This window comes from Carassius gibelio, chromosome A8 (assembly GCF_023724105.1).
Source record: "Carassius gibelio isolate Cgi1373 ecotype wild population from Czech Republic chromosome A8, carGib1.2-hapl.c, whole genome shotgun sequence".
NCBI lineage: Eukaryota > Metazoa > Chordata > Actinopteri > Cypriniformes > Cyprinidae > Carassius > Carassius gibelio.
The window spans coordinates 22,413,094-22,431,818 of NC_068378.1; the positions used below are offsets into that span (position 1 = coordinate 22,413,094).

Sequence of the window (18,725 nt, forward strand, 5' to 3'; positions counted from 1 at the left end):
ATCCACTGGTCCCTTAATGCTGTTTTTTTTTTTTTTTGGTAATCTGTGCAGGGTTGTCTTGCCCTGGCAACCAAAAACACACTTCTTTTGTGACTTTTCGCGACGCTCTCGCTCTGATCAGTGAAATGTCTGTGCTGAGCCTCGCTATACGGGAGCGCGCGCTCTTCCGGCAGACGTGCCCTCAGGACCCATATAAGGAAATTCTGCTCCATCTAACGTCACACAGAGCCATACTCGAAAAAAACTTACAGAAACTCCTTCAAACGTACAACTTAATTTTTGGAACTTTGTCCATGTTTAGCATGGGAATCCAACTCTTTAACAGTGTAAAAAACTCAGTATGCATGAAATAGCATACCCCCCCCCCCCCTTTAATGATCTGCCCTTTGTCTGAGATTAAATCATTGATCAAGCCACTAGACGAGGAGATGCATATATATATGCATATATATATATATATATATATATATATATATATATATATGCAAGTGGCTCCTATTTACAAAAAAATAAAATTATAAATTATTTTTTTTATATATTACAATATTATTATACAATATATATATATATATATTAGGGGCGGGACTCGATTAAAAAAATTAATCTAATTAATTAGAGGCATTGTAATTAATTAATCGAAATCAATCGCATTTTAATCGCATATAAATATTTGACCTGAGAACAATAAGTAATTTTTTTTCACATGGATTTATAGTATACCATTGAATAATAACTGAATACATAAGCTTAAGTAACAAAATATTGTTTATTTTTGTTCAACCAAGTCTAGCAGACCAGTGCAATTTTTGCCATTAAGTGTAGCAATAGCATATTTAGAAACAATTTAGAAATAGTATATTTCAGAAATTCAGGTAGCTTATAGGTGCTGGAACCTTCTGTAAAGTGTTTTTTTAAGTAAAACACAATACTGTCAAGTACATTCAGAACATTGAAAACCTCTCTCTGTTGCTTCAGAGGTCCAACACTCTTTAACCTTGGCCAAAACAATAAAGAGTTCAATATAAACTGCCAGTTGCACCAACAAAATAATACATAGTTCAACATAAAGTGTAAAGTCCACGCTAGCTGTTATATGTTTTGCGTTGAGGTGATACTTGAGGCTCGATGTGCTGCGGTGATTTGCGAACGCTAGTTGGTGCTCCAGTATAATCGGTCCCGCCGAAACTCATCCTGTGAGAAACGTTCCGCGGTGCAAAAATAAGTTATTAAAGATGCGGGAAATTTTTTTCTGTAATTAATTAATCTTAATTAACGCGTTATTTTTTGTGTAATTAATTAATCTCGATTAAGGCGTTAAAGTCCCTCTGTCAAGGTTAGGCAAGGAGGAACTCAAGTGCAGACAGGGAATCACAAAACAAGGGGTTTATTTACAAAAAGGGGAAAAACAAAAACCCACGAGGGGGAAAACAACGGCTATGTCAGAAACAAAACAACTTAACAGGACAGGATTGACATGAAAAAACAAACTCTTAAACACTAACTACAAACAAACACTCACGTTAATACAAAGACTTCTCAAAGGGGGTTACAAGGGTAAACTTCTCACAAGACTGACCAGTAGGAATACATATGTGAAACAATGAACCGACGCAAGACAGAGCACACTAGGAGATCTAAATAGGGGGAACAATCAAGACACGACAGGTGGCACAGATGGGACAATCAAGACACGACTAGGTTAACAAGGGGGGCGGGGCAAGGGAACGAGACAACACAAGCACATGGCCCAAAGACAAGGCCATGCGCTTGTACACAAAACACGGGTCTGTCATGATCCTGCCTCAAGAGGAAAAATCAAGGACACGAGGGCAGAATCATGACACCCGGCCCTAATATATATATATATATATATATATATATATATATATATATATATATATATATATATATATATATATATATATATACAATTTTAATTTATATATTTAATTTTTTTTATTTAAATGATATGTTTGCACACCCATCCTTGTCAGTTATCGTGTTTGTGGACTTGTAGTTAATCTGAATGCAATTAATATTCAGAAATGTCTTTGTTCTTAAATCGTGACTTAATCACGACGTACTGCCAATTTCAGTGAAGCGTCCTCTCGGTTTATTGTGGGGTTTAATACAGACCCTGGCAGAGTCGGTGTAGCTATTGGAACAAGCAGGTGTTCGGCATATTTTATCTGTGGCTCTTTGATGGCTTGGAGTCTATTGTGCTAGACGTTCATTAACATACCAAAGCAAAAGAGAAAAGCCAAAGTCCAATTAATTAACTGAGCAATGCTGCTGAGATGTGCTGCAGGATGCGTATCAGCAGCTGAGCACGGATATTTGAAAATATTATGGCGGCTGCAGTGGAATTGCTTTTACTCTTCTGAAAAATGCAGTCTCATCCACTATCTAAGGGTTATAAATACCTCTCATGGCCCATTTTATAGATCATAATTTAGAGGGCTCAGCAGAACCTGCCCTGGTTGCCCCAGGGAGAAGACCCCTGTAGACAGAAGTGGACCACTTTATGCACCTCTTTGATGTATTTCCTGTTTGAAGTAACATCACACCTGATCTTAATGTAACAGCGCTGCTTATTTGAGAGCGAGAGTGTGTGTGTATTTGTGTGTGCCTGCTGGCATGATGATGATAGACCCTCCGGTTTTAGATTAGACTGAAGGACAGTAGACAGCATGCCAGAAAGTGCTAAGATTCTTGAGGAGTCCAGTCTAGACAGAATTAAATTTAGTACTCGGGGTTATACGAGAGCCCATGTGTGGCACTAACAGTTGTGTCTACACTTTGGTAAGCCAAACTATATTTGATACTGATGATCAGCAGGACTCAAAGTTTTGGGTAACCTCACATTATTCAACTTCATTCGCTGACTCTAGTGGAGAACAAATTTCAAGTTTCACTTTTAAAGTGCAATGATGTTAAGAAATTGATATTGGTTGCATTGGAGTAAAATTTATTTGCTGGAATAAATTTACTTTAAATAATTTATGTAATGTCAAGTCATGTACTGTATATCTGGAGTGACTTTAAGGTGACTAAATGATGACCAAATGTTTGGGTGAACTATAACTTTAAGGGTTTATACAAGACAAAATGTATAATATGCCAAGTGGGTGGTCTGTTGATGTTCTTACACATTTTTGATATTTGATGCAAAAAGTGCTTTTAGACCATCTATATAAAATTGCATTGCAACACAGATATCTCGATTATCAGGGGATAAACCCCTTTAGGAACATCTGTTTTGTCTATGATTAAGGTCTTCTGAACATGTAGAATAAACTAGATTGAAATTGGGTCAAACCAGAAATGTGCTACATGTGAGATCTTACAAGTTCAAGAAATTGTTTCTGGAACTGAACCCTAAAGTAAATTACTTAAAGGGCAAAACAAATCAGAACAACATGTTGCTGCACTTTTTTTCTTCCTTTTTTAGCAGCCATTAGTTTAGTTCTGTTGTTCTTCTCTGTAATTGAGATAATTGCAAAAATGGAGGAAACAATTCCTCCAGCTTGTGGAAAACAACTGTGGCCTTGATTGTATTGAACATGAGATTAGTTTAAGTCTTAATACATTTTTTAAACCAGTGCCAAAATTCATTTTATCTTCCTTATGTGCTGGAAATTAAACAGCTGTTTGCTCGTTTCTCAGAGAGTTGCCTTACATATAAATGAAAATCCTGTCATCATTTACCCAAGATGTGAGGAACTTTCCCTCCTCGGTGGAACACAAAATGTGTTCTTTTACAGAATGTCTCAGCTGCTCTTCATCATGCAGTGAAATTATAAATTATGCATGAGCCATTTGTTACTTTTATACTTTTTTTGTTGTTGTTGTTGTTGTTGAACAGCCATTTTGTGTTTATCTTTTTTTTTAAATCTCACACAATAGCTTCTATTAAAACTGCTTTGTCTTCCCAGGGATTGTGTAATTTCTAGAGAAAAATGAAAACAGTACCTGATACTCTGTCAACAATTTCTTGTAAGTTGAAGTGGAATGTTAATATTCTATAAGCTTCAATGTTTCATGGTAATCTGCTTCAGTTTTCAATTTGATCAGTCATTTTTGTTGTAAAGTATCAAATCAGTAGTGTGCAACAGAATTCAGAAATAAGAAAAAGTGCTCTATGTGCTTTTTGTCTAATTTAAATTTGTGTTCCAGTTCCTTATGAACACCCATTTGAGCTGATTACTCTTTCATTAGTCTCTCTAGTTCCAATCTGGCCAATTTGCAGACTGGTTGTGAGCATGATAGATGGGCATTTGTGCATTGACGGTAATGAACCAGTCAAAGCATGATGAGAAGAATTGCCTTTGACTTTTCACCTTTATTTTGCCATTTTCCCGTCTTATTCACATTGCAGGAGTTCTATGCATCCTAACATCCTAAGATGTTTTTTAATCAGTGTTGAAGGAAGTAATCTGCATCAATCAAAATATTAGTTTTGTTCATTTGTATGACACAAATTTTGTTTCCAAAACCAACATCAATAGCATAAAAGTTTGTAAGATCACCAGAAACTAATTATGTTGGATGTGTGGCTTTTGTAAAACTGTCCACTTGCATTTCTGTTGTACTCATTTTTGTCAATGTCAGAGCCGCATAATAACGGTTCATGTACATATTCAGTGAGTTTTTTAATGATTGCAAGAATAACACAAATAGTTCTCACACAGCTAATTGACAAGACTAACTGAGACTCTCAGACTCTCAGGTGGAAAGAACTGTACTGTATGTGATTGCTGATTCGTCAGTGAAAACATCTCTTACCAAACTTGGCATTGTTGCAATAATTGCACAATAATTTAGTCTCATTCAGGGCCATAAACAGTGTGTCCAGAACTTCATCTTGCCTAATTGTGTTTGTTCTCCTAGTGTTCATTGCATCATTTATTCACATAGTCACATCATCACAGAAAGAATGTCACTATGGGTCTTCATTATTTGATGATTTTGGCCATTGCTTCTTGGAGTCCATTCTAGTAGAAGCTTGGAATCCAAAACTTCAAACAGCAGCAGAAAACAAGGATCTCTCTGTACTGCCCAACCACCTAATGTGTTGACCTCTGTACTCTCAGAAAAAAAAGTTATTAATAAGAGCAAGTTATTAATGTTTTGTCTCAGATGAATGCATTTTGTGGTGTCGTGGCTGCCATGAGTTCCTGTCCACAGCTTGAGGTCCTTCCGATTGTCTTCATTCGGCTTGTCTGCATGTCTTATTTTCACTATCTGTTGTTGATGATTGTGGGAATGCTCTAACGGTACTGCATCCAGTTCTTTTTAGTACCACTTTGGTCCAGAGGAGGGCACTGCATGTAAACATTTTTCCCTTTAAATGTGCAATCTGTGAAGAAGCCCCAAGGGCAGAGAGCTGAAGTCATGTCTTGATTGAAGGCATGAAGCTGAAGGCATCTCTGCAATATGACTAAATGTAAATGTTGATTGCATTTACCCGCTGCACACCCGTCAGTCAGCTCCCTGAAGTCAGTCTGATATTTACAGCTAAATGCCTGTTCGTGTGCAGGGTAGATGTGCACACCTCCTGAGGTCAGAGCTATTAAAGGTCTGGCAGAGTAAGAGGTAAACATTTCAGAGTGTGGTGAAAGCAGGAATCATAGAAAGAAGTAATTATGTGATTTGAATAGGGTCACGGTAATTTACATAAAACTGGACACTACTTAGTTCCTTCTGCTTTTATTCCCTCCTCTTCTTGTCAATATGATTCACATAATCTGATTCATATGGAATATTGTTTGGGTGATCAAGAGTTTTAAATATCTTTTCTTACATTTTATATGCATTTTAATTCAACACACCTGCAACACATTTAAAAAAAAAGAACCCACTTATATTTTTTCCTCCCCAAACAAATGCAACTTTATTATACTTTTAATCCATGTTGGAAAACATCCATAACGTGTTTCATTGATTTAAAGCACTGTTTTGCTGACATTTCCAAAGACACATAAAATATAATATTGTAGCTAGGCTTGATACACAGTCTAATGGTGAAACAAAATTCAGTTTTAAAAATTTTTTACTGTACCAATTTGCATTGCCCTTATATTTCCTATTTGAGCCAGTGCTGATGAATGAAGTTATTTCAGGACAAGACCGCTCTGAATGTAAAGCTAAACGTGATTGGCTATAGCAAGAACATGCTATGATTGGTCAGAGAAGTGTGGCTGTTACCCGATTGGTTTGAGCAGACAGTAGGTGGAGTCTATGCATTTGTGGATTGTCAGTGTCTCAACGCTAGAAATGTTTTGAAATCCACAAATGCACAGATTGCCCACAGAGATCCACGAATGCACATAAAGCCATTCACAAATGCACGAGACAATTTACAAATCAATACCAAAGTTGTGTTTGTGACATAAAAAGACATTTATTAATATTTTTTTTTATTTGCAAATTTTATTTTATTAATTTGTGAATGTTATTCATGTTTGTGAAACTTTAAGGTTTATTTGTGGATCTCATTCTGTCGGTTGGTCAGTATATTTTATTACTGTTAATATAAAAAATGTGTGGATCATAATCTGTTTATTTGGAATTATGCAACAATTCTATCTCCATAATAACTGGACTTAATGGCACTTCCCTGTACTCTACTTTAGCTTGCATCCTAGGCTCAGATGGCATGTAGCAATTGCATTATGGGTAATAATATCAGACCTCTTATTGCCCACATTTATTCCAGCACAGAGCTCTTCTTAGAAGCCAGGCAGACAGTTTTACGCCAGCCTCTCGACGAGAAAGTTCGAGTGTCTGAGCATCAGGAGAGAATGAAAGTGGCTCCTACCTCCTCCTCCGGGTCCTTCCATTACACACACACACCCTTCTACAAAGACCCAGCATGCCACAGAACTGCTCTCTTCCTCCTCACTTGAGAAATATTCTGTCACCGAGCTGCCAGCACATCAACCCCCCCATCCATCAGCTCCAATTCACAGAGATGCTTCTTATCAAGACTGTTACTGTCTTTAGCTCTTCTGCTATTCAATTATTCCCTCTAATCTTTTAACTTTGCAGTTCTAAGTATGCCTGCTTTCTGTGGTTAAATTTCAGAGAAGCACTGTGCTGATCTACATCTTTTTGACGTGTCAGTCTGTTTTTGGAGTTATGAAAAGTTGAGTAAAGTTTTAAAGGGATTGTTCACTCAAAACTGAAAATCCTGTCATTATTTACTCACCCTCATGTTGTTTCTCTCCTGTGTCCATATACTAAATTAGGATATGCATTTAGGCTATCAAGCTGCAGAAAGAAAGAAAAAATCATTGTAAAACTACAAAACAAGTGGTCCATCCATATATTATAGCTTTACACCCGTTCAAACTCTACATATTTAGCCATACAAACCAATGCCATTGATGTCAACTATGGTGGAATGGTGGAGGTTGAGATAATCATTGTGGTACAATGTTATCTGTCTTTTCATTCAAAGCAATCAAAAGACTAGTTGAAACATAGCTGTTTGGACTTCTTTTTCCCTTTAAATAAACTTGACAGGTCCTGGTCAATATATGCTTTTAGCCTTATTCAGACTGTCAATTTTTGTTCATATCCAATTGGAATCTGATCTAAATGATTGACTGTCCATACTGTGTATCGCAACTGCTCAATTGTGTCCATGGCTCTCTTTCATTTACTCAATATCTGCATTGGTTTCAATGATAATGACTTGTGTTGGTATGCCTATCAGCCTGTTGGTATGTTAGAATGCCTAAACAAAAAAAAAGAGCTATACAGTTTGCAATACAGATGTGGTCTGACGACGTGACAACATGTTGCTGTCATGGTGGATTATAATAAGGGATAATAATTAGGGCCGGGACTTTAACGCGTTAATCGAGATTAATTAATTACACAAAAAATAACGCGTTAACTAAGATTAATTAATTACAGGAAAAAAAATTCCCGCATTTTTAATAACTTATTTTTGCACCGCGGAACGTTTCTCACTGGATGAGTTTCGGCGGGACCGATTATACTGGAGCACCAACTAGCGTTCGCATATCACCGCAGCAGCACATCGAGCCTCAAGTATCACCTAAACGCAAAACATATAGCAGCTAGCGTGGACTTTACACTTTATGTTGAACTATGTATTATTTTGTTGGTGCAACAGTTTATGTTGAACTCTTTATTGTTTTGGCCAAGGTTGTTGAGAGTTGGACAGAGAGATGTTTTCTAATAGTCAGTGTTTCCAATGTTCTGAATGTAATTGACAGTATTGTGTTTTACTTAAAAAAAAAAAAACACTTTACAGAAGGTTCCAGCACCTATAAGCTTCCTGAATTTCTGAAATGTACTATTTCTAAATTGTTTCTAAATATGCTATTGCTACACTTCATGGCAAAAAATTGCACTGGTGTGCTAGACTTGGTTGAACAAAAATAAACAATATTTTGTTGCTTATGCTTATGTATTCAGTCATTATTCAATGGTATACTATAAATCCATGTGAAAAAAATTGCTTCTCACTGTTCTCAGGTCAAATATTTATATGCGATTAAAATGCGATTAATTTCGATTAATTAATTACAAAGCCTCTAATTAATTAGATTAATTTTTTTAATCGAGTCCCGGCCCTAATAATAATATTAAGTCAGGGTAGGAAGCTGTATGTGGGGCTTTATTCCATGCTGTCGTCTCCACCGGTCTCAAAACTTTAAGAGATGGGTAGACTAGCAATATATTGTCATTTTCCACTCGACTTGCTACTCACAGCAACACAACCTTGTTTCAGCCAGCACCTTCAGCATGTTTTCTCACGAATTAGCACAAAAAACAATAAAATAGCTAATTTATTATATTTATTTATTTTTGATGCGGGCACATCTGACACTGTCTGATAGGTCATTGACATCTGCTTCTCAGAATTGAGAATTTCATCAGGGAGGTGAGATGTTTTTGTGCGGCTCATAAATCTCATTCTATCACCAGCTAGTGTCATGGGGTCGAATGCTTTGTCAGAGCACTGCAAACATACTAACGTATTGGATGCTTAGCTAAGGGTGGGCGATTATTTACATAAATTGTACAAATTTTGACATATGTGGTCAGTATGTACTACTATTGGAAAGAACTACAAGATTAAAATCTAAAATGTCTTTGTAGTTTTTTTTTCTTCAGAAAAATTAGAACTTTATAACATTTTTAGTTGTGGGTGAATTATCACTGCAATATAATGTCTGCATATTTTATATAGTTCTTTTTATGTTGGAGCAGCTCTAGACATCTCTGCACTGTAATTTAGACCCAAAATCACACCTAACTGTAGTTTTCATTCCCAGATCACAGAAGTTGTTTGTGAAGAGTAGTTGGCTCTCTACTTTCCCACTTATTTTTCCCCCTCCTCCCTCTAAACTCTCCACCATGCCATTCAAGAGCAGTCCTGACATGTAGAATCAGATGCAGCAGTCTGCATCTCTGGCAGTGATCCAGTTCAAAAGGAGAAGACTTCCTGCAGTTCCTGAATCAATCATTCTGTAGGAATGTCAGGGGCAGTGAGGAGAGTTCTGGGGAGGAAGTGGTTCTACTATGGATTTCTGGGCCGATCCAGACATAGACAGCATGTTCGGTTACGGAGCCGCTGCTGCACCATTAAGGGTGATTTCATATTTCTCTCTCTATCTTGGATAAAAACAGTACTTTGCTGGGGTTACAGAGGTGTCATAGTACTCTTATGTATTTGTGATATTTTTCGTTGTCTGATCATACTGACTTAATATCCATCGTGTAATAGAATTTGCCCTCAAGAGCGATGGAAATGAAAGTGCACTGAGCATCTGACAGGAATGTTTGACTGATTATAGTTTTCAATCAGAATGAAATGTGCATTTGGTGTCTGAGTGAAACGCTGCCCAGGTTTTCGATATTCTTCCTCTCTTTACTCTGTACTTGAAGTTTTTTAATGTGGTACTCTGTTTTTAAAGCAAGTGAAGGTGCAGGCAACTTTTGAGGGGACTGGACTTTGTTGACATTTTATAAAAGTATCTTATTATGAGTACGTTGCCAGATTGACATCCATACTATACTTGACAGAACTATTAACACACTTTAATGATAACTAATGAAGCATACACTAATAGCTGAAATTTAATATTTGCTCAGTGTTTATTTTCTAGAAAGACCGAACTGCAGAAATAATATTTTCTTAGTCAGTTTTTTGGTCTTTTCCTGCAAAAATAAATAAAAATCTAAAATAATCCTTATTTTTTTTCCAGAGAAATATATATATATATATATATAAAACTTTAATTATTTTTTTTTTAGAATACAATTATTTAGTGGTTAAATTGCTTAATAATGGCTCGTTAATCAGTTGATTAACTAGCCTATACTATTAGACACCTGTTCTGGCCTTTTCTTTGAGACTAAGAGAGTAATGAAAGTATTGAAATTGAAAGTGATCATAGTTTGAAGATACTGTTTTCCTGAAGCACGTTTCTATCTCTGTCATCTGTTCTGCTGTGACTTGACAATGTGTAAGTTGGATTTCTTCATTAATTTATCAATCGTTAAAGAGACATAAATATATCACACATTTCTTTGTGGCCTTTCTTCCTCTCTTTCCATGTTTAAAAATGCAGATAATTAGAAACACAAGTATTATACTTTTTCTTTAGCAGATTGAAAAGACAAGTTGTGAATTTAAAGTCTAAGTTTCACTTCACTTTCACTATGAGTTAGCCTGAAGTAGGAAAAATGGTATTTGTCAGCCTATGAATTTAATTTTTTTGCCGCATAAATCGTTTAATTTCTCCTATTTCCAGTCTTTCAAACTTTATGCGTGCACTCAGTATTTTTCTAAACTTTGAGTGTACAAAAAAAAAGTCAAGATCTTGTGTATTCTTTTTTTCTCCGATTGAAGTCAGATCCATTACTTGAAAACTCTGGTTTGGCAGTGTTGACGAATGAGGGCTGATGGCTGATCTGCAGTCTGTCAGGCCTTTAGCTGCACTTCTCCATTAAAGACCAAAGAAGTTCTGTGACTTGACATGTCGAGAGACTCAGGAGACAGGTGTAGGCGAGAGTTTAGCTCTGTGTCTGTTTCATAGAAGAAAGAGAGCTGACTTGCAGTGATGGATGCTTTAGTACAGACCCCAAAGCAGCATTTACCATCCATTTTCTGTTACTGTACATGTCAGAATCTGAAGCATACTGTACCCGGCCACAAGCCATTTTTACAGCTGGCTACTACATTGGACATTATCTGCCGTTCAATTTATAGATTACATTTGTTCTTAAACTAGAGTTCACCCAAAAATTAACAAAAAGTGTGTCATTATATTCTCACACTTACATCAGTTTTAATTGGAGACACTGCAGCAGCTCGTTCAAGGAATAACAAACAGTGCTCAGTTATCATTCTCTTTCCGTTTGTTTTTGCATGTTGCTCATTTCTTTTCACTGTGGTGGTCTTGTATCAAAAAACTTTTATTTATTTTTTTTAAATTCATAATCAACTATACAATACCTGCAAGTCACTGTACGTTACCCAGATACTGACCCTGCTGAAAATCAGCACAAGTTGTTTTTATTTTATTTTGTTGTTTTTACTTTTAATCCTTAAAAGGGCATCATGGCCAAAGAAGTCAAAAATCATTGTGCCACAGGCCTTCATCTAACCAAACTGAAGGGCCTGCAAAGACTCATTATAACTTGCTGCGACAAGTGAAGCCAGACCTGAAGAAAGGAACGTGCATTTAGATTAAGAGCAAATGAGACCGGCCTGTGAGTTATAGCCCTGCGTGAATGCTAAATGAGGCTGAAGCATTTCTGTGTAATTTCCTGGAATGACAGAGTCCTCTATGAGATCAGATGGAGGACGGTGGCACCCCAGTACAGACGTCTCTTACTCAGTTGGGCCATGCATCTAGTTCAGAGCAGATTAATAGGGATGCTAGGGATGACAAACATTTCTGCTGGAATTCTCTGGCAAATGGCCCACAAGTCTTTCTAACATCAGGGGTTGAACTGCTTAACACATATGGAAAATTATTTGATGGCTCATACTATTCGATAAAAGTTTTTTTTTTTTTTTTGTTATATTTTATTTTGACCTTTAGGTATAATTTTCTGATATCCTTGATATTAAACTTGAGTAATAACAAATATAAGGAAAAATTATATTATATTATATTATATTATATTATATTATATTATATTATATTATATTATATTATATTATATTATATTATATTATATTATATTATATTATATTATATTATATTATATTATATTATATTATATTATATTATACATCTGGATAACCTGGATGACTTTTTAAATGGTATTCAGAAACCCAGAGAATCTTTAGTGACCATGTGATCTCGCTTCCATGCTTAACATATGGATCAAGATGTTGTGATATCAACATAAGCAAGAGGCGGTGTTGAGGTTTCTCTCCCATGCATCCCAATCTGTTCATCTCTCTGCGAGCAAACAGTGAAATTACCAACACAGACACAGACGGAATGTTCATATGTGGATACCTACGCAGGGCTGTTAATCACTCTTTCTCCATGTTGTCAGATTGTGTCTAGTTTTGCTCAGCCAACACTTAATGATGACTGAGGGAGCAATACAGATCCTTGTTATTTGACATTGTGGCAAAATTTGTTTGCACATAATCGTTTATCTTTAGCAGTTGATATCATTGGCTTATTTCCAGGTGTCAGTAAATTCGATGCTCTCTGTACACTGAAAAATGTGTGTGTGTGTGTGTGTGTTGTATCAACTGTATTATTATAATGGGTGTTAATACTTTTTTTATGGCAAAAAGCAGATTTTTGTAGTTTGAGTATATAGATATACTAACATTGTAGCACTTAATGAATACGTTGTAAAATATACAGGCATGTTTTAACACCAGAAATAATGTCACAGTATTTTTTTACAGTGAATTTCAGGCAACCACAGCTGGCAGTGTGTGTGTGTGTGTGTGTGTGTGTGTGTGTGTGAGTGTGTGTGTGTGTGTGTGTGTGTGTGTGTTTATATATATATAAATGTACCAGGATATTTTTTAAACTGTAGAACAGAAAGCTTTTTTTATTTGAATAACCAATTCAGGCACAAGAAAAGTGCTGCCAGAAAGAACACACACACACACACACACACAGAGGTTCCATTTCTAGTTAGTGATGCTTCTTTCCAAGTACAAAACCAGCGAGGAAAATAAGCCCTTCCTCCACTTTGTTTGGAGTTTGACATGATTCAGACTGTGCAAAGAGAGAGATGAATATAATAGGTCTTGTCTTTCAGGTTGGCTGCGTTCTCTCTCTCTCTCTCATTTGTTTTACGCACAAACACTTGTTCCCTCCTTCCCTCCATCAATCGTGCAGACTGAGATGCAGGCGTGTGCTGAATGCCAAGCACAGTCTGACAGGCTGATGCAGGCTGAGGTTCAGCGTCTGGCCACACATGACCAACACATGTGACTGACATAGTGACCCTGCTGCAGAATTTACCTGCTACCTTTTGACTTGCCAATAAGGCACCTGCTAAAGCAACCAGATTGCAACATGTTTCATTCCAGTCAGAAGACCATAGCAACCACATTCCAATGTGCTGAATACACTCAGACCTTAGCAACAACATAGCATCCCCCTGGCAACCATCTAAAACATACTAGCAACTTATTTAAATCTTAGCAAGCAACAAGATGAAGATGAAGAAGAGATTATGATGAGCACCTTTCTTCAGTGTTTTTTTTCTTCAGTCCTGTTATTGATGGTTGATGATGGATTTGTTTATCCTAGGGGAAATCTGATCCTAGAACAGCTATTGACAAGTTACATACACATGAATCCAGACATCACTCTCTGATTCCTCTCTGTGTCTCTGTCTGTCTGCTTTCAGAGTCTCTCGCTGGCAGGATGGGCCGGCGGCGCAGTATGCCTGGGAGTACGGTGGACAAAACGGTCATCGCTATGGATCCAGAAACGTCAACACCTTTTAAAGTCACGGTAAGCTTTTATGACAGCAACACAGTGAAAAATAGCATGTTTACAACCATAAGAGGATTTAAACATCTCTGAGCGTTGAGGGTTGAATTTCAAAATGCTGTACACTTCATAAATGCCTTAATATGTCAGGTAATATATCAAATAAAAAAAAAAACAAATAAACTGCAAACACTTTGAAAACAAGTAGATAGAATAGAAGAAAGAATAGAGAACACTAATGTTAGAGGGTCGATTTTTTTTTCTATAATAAATAAAAAGAAAACAAGTTGTATAATTGAAATAGAATAGATAAAGATAGTGTTAGAGGTTCAAATGTAGATTTCAAACAAAACATATATATATATATATATATATATATATATATACAGTACAGACCAAAAGTTTGGAAACATTACTATTTTTAATGTTTTTGAAAGAAGTTTCTTCTGCTCATCAAGCCTGCATTTATTTGATTAAAAATACAGAAAAAAATTAATATTGTGATATATTATTACAATTTAAAATAATTGTTTTTAAATGTATTATACTTTAAATGATCATTTATTTCTGTGATGCAATGCTGAATTTTTAGGATCATTATCACATGACCCTTTAGAAATCATTCTAATATGATGATTCATTATCAAAGTTGGAAACAGTTCTGCTGCTTAATATTTTTTCAGAACATGTGATACTTTTTCAGGATACTTTGATGAATAAAAAGTAAAAATAATTTAAAAATATAAATATTTTGTAATAACTATATACACTACTGGTCAGTAATTTGGGGTCATTAATTATTTTTTCTTTCTATTTTTTTTTTTATAAAATCAATACTTTTATTCAGCAAGGATGTGTTAAATTGATAAAAAGTGATAGTAAAGAAAATATTTTAGAATATATATTATTTATTTATTTATTTTTAATAAATGCAGTTCTTTTTAACCTTTTATTCATCAATATTCATCAAATATATTAGACAGCATAACTGTTTCCAACACTCATAATAAATCAGAATATTAGAATGACACTGAAGGCTGGAGTAATGATGCTGAAAATTCAGCTTTGCATCGCAGGATTAAATAATTTTTTTAAGTATATTCAAATAGAAAACTATTATTTTAAGTTGTAACAATATTTCACAATATTTCATTTTTTTCTGTATTTTTGATCAAATAAATGCAGGCTTGATGAGCAGAAGAAATTTCTTTCAAAAACATTAAAAATTGGTCTGTACTGTATATATATATAATTTATTTATTTATTTATTTATTATTATATTATACATTTCATTTTGAATGTTAATCATTTTTTACATGATTTTGTCATTTTTAAATTTGTCTTTTATTAATATTTAATATTTTAGTAATTTTACTACAACTCTAACTTACATATTTGAGTTTTTCATCTACTATTTATATTTCAACTTTCAAAAATGATTTTCAATTGATTAGTTAACAATAAAAACACTTTCACTGGTAAAACATTCTTTAGGAGATGACATCATTGGGGGGACTTTCAGGTTTAAGATAGAGTAAGACGTTCGTTTTTTAGCTCAGCTGATTTTCACTCAAATTTCATTAAAACACGACAACATGAAGTTTGTTAGTGCTCTCATACTCTTAATGGTGTTGCATACATTTAATATCAATCGCAATTGTTTTGTTTAAATGGGGTCAAAGAAACAAGGAAAGAAAGATGTCGCTGAGGGATAAAGTCCATTACTAAAGATGAGACTTTAGGGACGAACACTTACAGGTTTTAAACCCTTAATACTCTAGATCTACCCACTAGGCCACACTGCCTTTTACAACATAGAAAGTGTTTGCTGTGGATAATAGTCGTAGCGTGTCACATACAGCTTTACTGACTTTTATGACAGATTCTGTTTGTCGAGATTAGTGGAGCAAAGGGCACCGGATTGCACTTGTAGACAAACTGCAGACTGCAGTTCATTGAACTCTGGTACAAGGTTAATCCCAGCAGTTGTTGCTAGTGGGATAAAGTAAGGTGTCATCACGCACCCTGAGGAGAGACGGCATGTCACCGCTGATGCGCCGTGCACTTCTTGCCTAGGGTGAGAAGCATCTGTCCTAATGACTCTCCTTGATGATAGGGGAGCGACACGGCCACAGCTGGCTCTGAATCCTCAGGTCTGAGAGGAGAGAAGGATCAGGCATCCTGATAGAGTTACAGACCTCAATTGGCATCTAACAGGGAACAGTCCTTGGAGAAGATGCATGCTGTAAATGTGACAGATGGGTAGTGAGTCGTACGGCATTTAGCTGCAGTGTGGAAAAGCCACAGGCGCAGCTGGCAGCACCGGTACCCCTTGTTCCCTGCTCTTGAGGCACACCCTTCTTGAGAAGGGCAAAATTATCCCCATGTGCCCCTCACGGTGAAGTAGTGTGCAGAGCTGACGCGGTGCTGTGTAAAAATGTATCCTTCCTGTAATGCTATACCACTAGCGCACAACCCAGCTGGGACAGGTTACCATGGAGGACAGTATCATAGGTGCAATTATGATTGATTAAGCCAGCTATTATGGATTTGAGTAACTTTTTTAGCTACAATATGATTTACAGTCTATGTTGTAATTTAGTCAAGTCAGTTTTATCTGAATAGCAATTAAAATTAACAATAATAAAAAAAGGATAATATGGGTGTTTCTTCAACTATGGCTCCCTTTGGTCCTGTTTCACTCCTTTCACACTCCCACTATTATTTAATTACAGTATTTAAATATTTATTTAGTCCATTACAGTGTCCCAGCAGTATAACAGTGTGCATCATTGGATTTTTTTTCTAAAAGTTATGAAAATTTACACCACAGTGTCATTTCCATTCTGTAGTGGAAATACATTTTTATACAATGGAAAAGTATTTTGTTTTTACAATTAGCGTTCTTTGTAATGTAAATGTACACAATAACATAATCATTTCAAAATCAAGAAATTTTAAGAAATTGAAACTTTTAATCGGCAAATATGTATTAACTCAAAATTTATAAAAAAAATAAATTACATTTTAAAGTATATTAAGATAGTAAACAGTTATTTTATATTTCATAAAATTACAGTTTTACTGTATGTTTGATTGAATACTGTAAACGCAGCCTGTGTGAGAAATTTTTTCAAAAACGTTCTTACAATGCCCAAACATTTTACAGTATAGTGTACATAAAAGGCAATAGAAAAGTAGCAAAAGTAAATGAATAATGTATGGTAAAAAGTTTCCATTATAGATTGATTTGGATCTTTTAATGTGAAATCTGTCAATATGAATAAAAAGTCATTGGTAATAAAGTTCCCCAAAGTAGACACTTCAGTAATTCAATAATATATGCGCTTCAGTAATTTCCTCTTAGGCCTGTGTATTTATTTTCTAGGCTGCATTCAAATATTGGCATCCGTCTGCTGCTACTGTCTACCCCCTACCAGAAACCTAAGATAAACAGTTATTTCACTGCTTTCAGCTCACCCATTTTACTTAATTACAGAGCTAAACTAATGCCAGGATCTATTAACTGACGCAAGACAGAATGAGCACAGTGTTTGTAAGCATGCTTGAACGTGAACGCCCCTTGTGCATGCCGATGAGTTGTGTATTTGGCTCCTGTGGGGCCACAAGAGTCCCGCTGACTCCGGTGATGCAGAGCCTATCGTGTGAGTACGCCGAACCGGATTCACACTAATTGAAAAGGATCCCAGGCTTGTCGGAACAGAAGAAGGAAGGGCAATAGTGCGCTCCCATGCTGTGCAGACTACTTTGAGAACCCTGGGAGAAATCCAATGACTTGCTCTGCTGATGTATGCAGATGCGATCATTAGTAAACCCAGGGTTACGGATTTCCCCACTGGACTATGGTTCTCATGCAGAGCAGGCAGCTTCAGACCATGGACTCCTCTGCATTGTGCCTCAGGCTAGACTGTCTGGCTGCGAACAACACATAATTACATTAAATGTATTGTTTCTGCAGCTCATCAGACACATTCAGTCTCTTTGCAGAGGCTCGCTGCAGCCGGGAGTCTTGTTTAGTTGTTATCTGAGAGTATGTTTCTCATGTTTGATAACGGCTGTTATGCTAAGCGCCTTCATGGAAGTCTGAACCGAAAGAACTTGTTTTCACAATGCAAAACATATTTTTTGCACATTTTATCACTGGCTACTGTTGTCCTAGAGAAGAATTTTGTTTGAAATATATTTTCCAGCGAAGATTATATTGTTTATATATAAAAAACAAACAAAAAAAACAACTTTAAAACAAGAAAAATTTACTTGGTTTCAAAAATCGCAAAATAAATTGAAAAGGTTATTTTAAGGTTTAGTTTATGTTTACGTTTATGTTTTCTATTGTAAGTATCTTTATTGGTTACCTACAGAAACCAGAATAGAACACATTAAATTAAAAATGCTCCTTCACATTTTAATGACTTTTTTTCTAGGGTAAATTGTCATTTCTTTATTTATAATGAAATGTCAGTATCTCTTATCAGGAGTGAAGTTTGTGCTTAACATTAAGGACCACGATGGAAACAAGTTTTTAACTTTATTGGGCTATCCTTGACAAATTAAGTATATTTCGCTACTTTTCTAATCAATCAAATACTACATTTGTTAGTTTTATTCTTAAAAAAAAAGGTAACCTACGTATTTTTCAAACAGAATTTTTTTAATTGAATGTAGGATGGGGATCTTTAGCGTTGTGGTGTGCATTTGACACAATGAGACATATGGAAGTCTTGGCATAAGGTG

General features: G+C 35.7%; 1 protein-coding gene across 2 annotated transcripts in view; it reads left to right on the top strand.

Moving 5' to 3' along the window:
- LOC128018900 (disabled homolog 2-interacting protein) overlaps window positions 1-18,725 on the top strand; it is a 78,692-nt gene that overhangs the window by 9,038 nt on the left and 50,929 nt on the right. For both annotated transcript variants that reach the window (XM_052604766.1, XM_052604765.1), the window contains exon 2: window positions 13,885-13,991. In XM_052604766.1, coding sequence (XP_052460726.1) covers window positions 13,885-13,991 — 107 coding nt within the window. The remainder of the gene's footprint in view (window positions 1-13,884; window positions 13,992-18,725) is intronic.